At 52.2% G+C, this 5,312-nt stretch overlaps 1 protein-coding gene across 1 annotated transcript; it reads left to right on the top strand.

Moving 5' to 3' along the window:
* The first annotated feature begins 394 nt into the window (after positions 1 to 394).
* Positions 395 to 2,765, top strand: LOC144146327 (uncharacterized). The gene is made up of 2 exons (XM_077678285.1): positions 395 to 2,203; positions 2,730 to 2,765. Exons 1-2 carry the CDS (start codon positions 395 to 397, stop codon positions 2,763 to 2,765), a joined length of 1,845 nt encoding a protein of 614 aa, XP_077534411.1.
* Positions 2,766 to 5,312: the final 2,547 nt, after the last annotated feature.

The raw sequence follows: 5,312 nt of genomic DNA, 5'->3' as shown, positions 1-5,312 counted from the left end.
TACTATAGCGAACTTTGACTTCTAGCCCTTAACAATACGACCCTCCTGAAATCGTCGTTCAGATCCCGATTCCGAAACGGAATGTGCAAAGGCCTGTTGAAAATTATCATCGCCACGCTTCTCCGATGCATGAAGAGGACGAAGAATAAACCTAGATGCGACGGAGATGGTGAGGGATAGCTCGCGCTCAGAGCTCGCTCTCGCGGCTCGAGGCTGGCTCCTCGAGGAATCGAACGACGAAGACACCACTGGGTGCCACGAAAATAAACCCTCTGCTTCTGCTTGGAGAGCTTCATTTTTCGACTCCCGCCACGCCTTGGTTCAACATTTTTGGTGCCGACAACCCGGGACCCACAGCGGGACCTGCCGAGAGCATCGAGGCAGCGGAGCCACCATGGAGAAGCTCAAATGCAAGAGGACTTCGAGGCGGGCGCAGAACACAAGGATCATCAACGAGGCAAGTGCCGCCATGGCCGATCCTTGCGCTACGGCCGACCAACTAGCGTCGCTTTACGAGAGACTCAAGGCTAATAACGACGAGCTAAATAAGATCAACGAAGAGCTCGAAGCTCATATTCAGGATCAGGGGGCATTTGAGGCCGAATATGCGAGCGTGATCGAGTATCAAGATAACGCGACACGCGTCCTCGCTGAGCTAAAAAGCAAGAGCAACCGCCTTTCCCAGGCAGCTGCACCTATGACAGGACCCGTAGCGAACGTCACGCCCCCAGTCGCTGCTACGACTTCGGAGAGAACCAAGCCAAGCTTACCGAAACTCACCATCACTCCTTTCTATGGGGACCTGTGCCGATGGAATGAATTTTGGGAGCAATTCGACCAAATGATAAACAAGAACAGCGGCCTTTCAGTTTGCGAGAAATTCCATTACCTGCGACTCTTTCTGAAAGGAGATGCTGCTTCGGCAATCGGAGGGCTACCTACGACGGAGGCTTGCTATCAGGATGCTCTTGCAATGCTGAAGAAGCGTTTCGGCGATCGCACGCGACTCGAGCAAGAGTATTTCGCCAGGCTCCGAATGATCAACCCGATCAGGTCCTCAAGTGACACAAGTGGCCTCCGCAAGCTCAACGACCAGGTTTTGGTCAACATCCGTGGCCTCGAAACCGTCGGCGTGAAACGGTCCTCCTTTTCGTCGATGCTCTCAGACATCCTGTTGCGAGCCCTTCCGCACGACATCGTGCTCCAGTACCACCGCACGCGCACTGCTGAGACACCTACACCGCAAGCGGATGCACCTGAGGATTTGCCGACAGACCTAGACCGTCTTCTGAAGTTCCTCAGCACCGAGCTGGAGAACCTTGAAAAGAGTGATTTCAGGGGTCAGAGAGGACGAGACACCAGGCCTGAATATGAGGCAGAGAAAAGCATCCGCCCTAGAGACTCTAAGCCCACGTCGTGTGTTCTCTCCAGCACTTCAGCGACGTCCGGTGAGGGGTGTGCATTCTGCAAGTCAGAAGGTCACATTACGGAGTCTTGTCCTGCGGACATACCTTCGGAAAAGAAGAAGCAAATTTTGTCGAAGGAGATGCGATGCTTTCGCTGCACGCTGAAAGGACACCGAGCACGTGACTGTCGCCGCAAGATTACCTGCAATGCGTGCGCCGGTAGACATGCATCAAGCGTCTGTAGCCCGAGAAAGAACAACGCACAGGATTCTCGTTCTGAAGGAAGTCCGAACCCACGCACGACGGTCTGCGCATCAGTCGGAAAGAAGTCAGGAGTTGACACAAGTGGATGCGTCCTCCTCCAAACTTTTCGAGCCTGGGCAGTGAGTGACAACGCCTGCCGCTACGTCCGAGGCATATTCGACGGTGGCAGCCAGCGGACATTCGTGACCGAAGAACTTTGCAAACACCTCAAGTTGAAATGCGTCGGATTCATCAATATTGCTCTGAACACGTTCGCCAACGCCAAAAGTCAACCGGCCGCGAGGCGTCGTATCGTCGAGCTTCGAATGAAAAGCCAATTTTCCGACACCGAAGTTGTCCTCAGCGCCATAGAAATACCCCACATTTGCCAGGACATCGAGGGCTCGACGATGGATTCGTCCTTCGTTCGGGCTTGCAAAACATCGGGAAAGGACATTGCTGATGAGCTGCTTCACCCTGACGTCATCACTCGCGGTGGCATAAGCATCCTCATTGGATCGGACCAGATGTGGAATATAATGTCTGGCGAATTGGTGAGGTCCCAAGAAAACCAGGCTATGATTGCTATAAACACTAAACTTGGATGGACGTTTCAAGGCAGCAGCACCAAGTTGACAGCGACAGCAACTACTTCGTGCACGATGGTTTGCGTTCTGAAGGCCGGCGTAACCCAATGCGACGATATCCTTCGATCGTTTTGGGAAGCCGAAAGCAATGGGATCTTGGATCCGACGAGCAGTGGTACCTCAAAGAGCTCAGCGTTAGACCACTTCGAGAACAACGGCTCCGTCCGAAATGGACGATACCAAGTGGAGCTACCATGGAAAACTACCGTCAAGGTTTCGAACAAGGACATGCAATCCGGAAATTTCGTGACAGAAATCAACTATGTCTCGGGGGCAGGGGCTACCGGTGCTTCAAGCATAGGCGAGCTGAACCCTTCCTTAGATGCGGGCGGTATCCTTCGGATCGGGGGACGCTTAGCCCATTTGAAAGCTGTGAAAATGCAGAACCCAATCATATTGCCTGCAAATCACCCATTTTCGTCTCTGTTGGCAGCTAGAGCCCACACTCAAGTTCTACCCGGCGGCGTGAGAGACACGATGGCACAACTACGAGAGAAATACTGGATTTGCCGAGCAAGATTCTTGGTGAAGCGAGTGGTCAACGGCTGCCATCTGTGCAAGCGGTTCCGAGTCAGGCCCGGAGATGCTCCGACTGCCCCCCTTTCGAATGACCGCCTATCGTCTACAAACGCGTTTGAGGTTGTAGGAGTGGACTTCGCTGGGCCTCTCTACGTACGATCGCCAAGCGGCGATTCCAAGTGCAACATCCCTCTCTTCACGTGCGCCACATCAAGAGCGCTTCACTTGGAGTTAGTCTCTTCGATCACAACAGAGGACTTCTTGCTCGGCTTTCGGAGATTCGTGGCCCGCAGGGGTTTACCCAGGGTCGTGAACTCAGACAACGCCCGAACTTTCAAGAAAGCCTCGGTGGACGTAAAACGAGTCTGCCGACTCCTCTCCGATCAAGAAGTCGCTGAGCATTTAAGCAATGCTGGGATCAGGTGGAAGTTCATCGTACCTAATTCCCCGTGGTGGGGTGGTTGGTGGGAGCGGCTGGTTAGGACGGTTAAGCAAGCACTCAGAAAGGTACTGGGGAGAGCCAAGCTTGGGTTTGAAAAACTGGCTACTGTCCTCACCGAAGTAGAAGCCGTTGTGAACTCCAGGCCTCTTACTTTCGTGGAGTCGGACATAGGGGAGCCGTGTGCTCTCACTCCTGCCGATCTCCTCATTGGTCGCAGACTTACGCATGTGCCTACCAAGAGTGACTCGGGAAACGATACAACCACCTGTTCGCGCACTGATGCCGTGCGGCGGTATCGGTATCGAGAACGTTTGACCGAACACTTCTGGGCTAGGTGGATGAAAGAATACCTGTTGCAGCTTCGGTCTGCACACTTCACAACGAAGAAAGCGGCCACTGAAGTCAAAGTAGGAGACGTGGTGTTAGTGTACCAAGAAAAAACACCGCGCCAAATGTGGAAACTGGCCATAGTTCAGGAGGTCTACAAAAGCACCGATGGTACCATCCGTTCTTGCAAGATCAAGCTGCAAGATGGGCTTGTGACAACCAGACCCATACAAAGACTTTACCCTCTTGAAATTCGTGCCTAGCCATTTTCTCGTGGCCCGGAATGTGTTGAAAATTATCATCGCCACGCTTCTCCGATGCATGAAGAGGACGAAGAATAAACCTAGATGCGACGGAGATGGTGAGGGATAGCTCGCGCTCAGAGCTCGCTCTCGCGGCTCGAGGCTGGCTCCTCGAGGAATCGAACGACGAAGACACCACTGGGTGCCACGAAAATAAACCCTCTGCTTCTGCTTGGAGAGCTTCATTTTTCGACTCCCGCCACGCCTTGGCTCAACAGGCCAGTGCACCTGATAGGCACTTTTTAAACATCACCCCCCGCTGCGGTACCTGTGCGGCTAAAGCGTTATGCTGCTGAGCATGGGAATGCGGGTTCAAAGCTTGCCGCAGCGAAATTTTAGATGCGACGCATCTCATTCACTCGCCTTGTTCCTGCATCCATCCCGCGTTGTTGTCGGCGTTGTCGGCGTCCACCCCTCCCCCATTCTCCTCGCCGCGCCAGCTGCGCTCTCGCCTCTCACCCCCTCTCCTCTCCGATAGCGAACAATCTCTCGCGAGGGGCATTGGATTGGATTCGATTGGATTGGCTTGGCTTGGCTTGGCTTGGCTTGAATTGGATTGGCTTGAATTGGATTGGATTGGATTGGATTGGATTGGATTGGATTGGATTGGATTGGATTGGATTGGGTTGGGTTGGATTGGATTGGATTGGGTTGGATTGGATTGGAACTCTGCGATGCTTCGCATCACCTCAGGGTTCCCCTCCGGAAGATTGTGTAATTGTTGATGGAGGGGGAACACGACAACATCCGTGTGCCATATGCCTTGATTTTAAGGCGCATTAAAACTCCCCAGACCTTCTAAATCAATCTGTTACACTTCTGTACGGCGCGCCTTTCAACCTAAAGAATACTCTGGCACGTAAAACCGGTATTCTCGAGAAACATTGCTGCTATTGTCACTATCCATTAGCCAACACGTTGGTGTGAAATTCGGTTGGGTACGAAGCGAACGTATTGCATTTCAAGTCCGTACAATTTCTTTACACGTCAGAGTTAGTCTTGGGAGCAACACTATAGAAAGTACCCTGTAAAACGTGTAGGCCTGTGGTTGGTCGAAATACACATAACCCTGAATTAGTTATGTGGTATCAAAAATTATAAGTGGCTGAATACGTGATTCCCATCAGACGTGAGGTAGGATCAAATTTTCTACATCCCCATTTATTACAAGAGTCATTCGAAAACAGACAGGGTTATATACGATTTTCAAAATTAAACGGACACGGGCCCTCACGCTATACCAGGCGAAATTAGCGAAGGGTAGTGGTCAGTCTGTAATAGTGAACGGCGGGACTAAACTTAACGACGCAATGGCTTTTGCGAGAACAGTGGTGTAGCACCGTGCATATGCTCAAATCTAGGATTCTAGCGCCACAACTTGGCGAACACCTGGGAAGCTTGACGCGAAGCTCATACCGAGCAAATG

The sequence above is a fragment of the Haemaphysalis longicornis genome, unplaced genomic scaffold, assembly GCF_048455015.1.
Source record: "Haemaphysalis longicornis isolate Haplotype H1 unplaced genomic scaffold, Haemaphysalis longicornis Haplotype H1 scaffold_7, whole genome shotgun sequence".
Lineage (NCBI taxonomy): Eukaryota > Metazoa > Arthropoda > Arachnida > Ixodida > Ixodidae > Haemaphysalis > Haemaphysalis longicornis.
The sequence above is the reverse complement of the archived record's forward strand: the minus strand, read 5'-3'. Positions and strand labels throughout refer to the sequence as shown.

Excerpts from the sequence above, each read along its gene's own strand:
- LOC144146327 (XM_077678285.1), top strand. The coding sequence starts at position 395 with ATGGAGAAGCTCAAATGCAAGAGGACTTCGAGGCGGGCGCAGAACACA. Across the intron at positions 2,204-2,729 it reads ATATAATGTCTGGCGAATTG|CTAGAGCCCACACTCAAGTT; the intron begins GTGAGGTCCCAA and ends CTCTGTTGGCAG.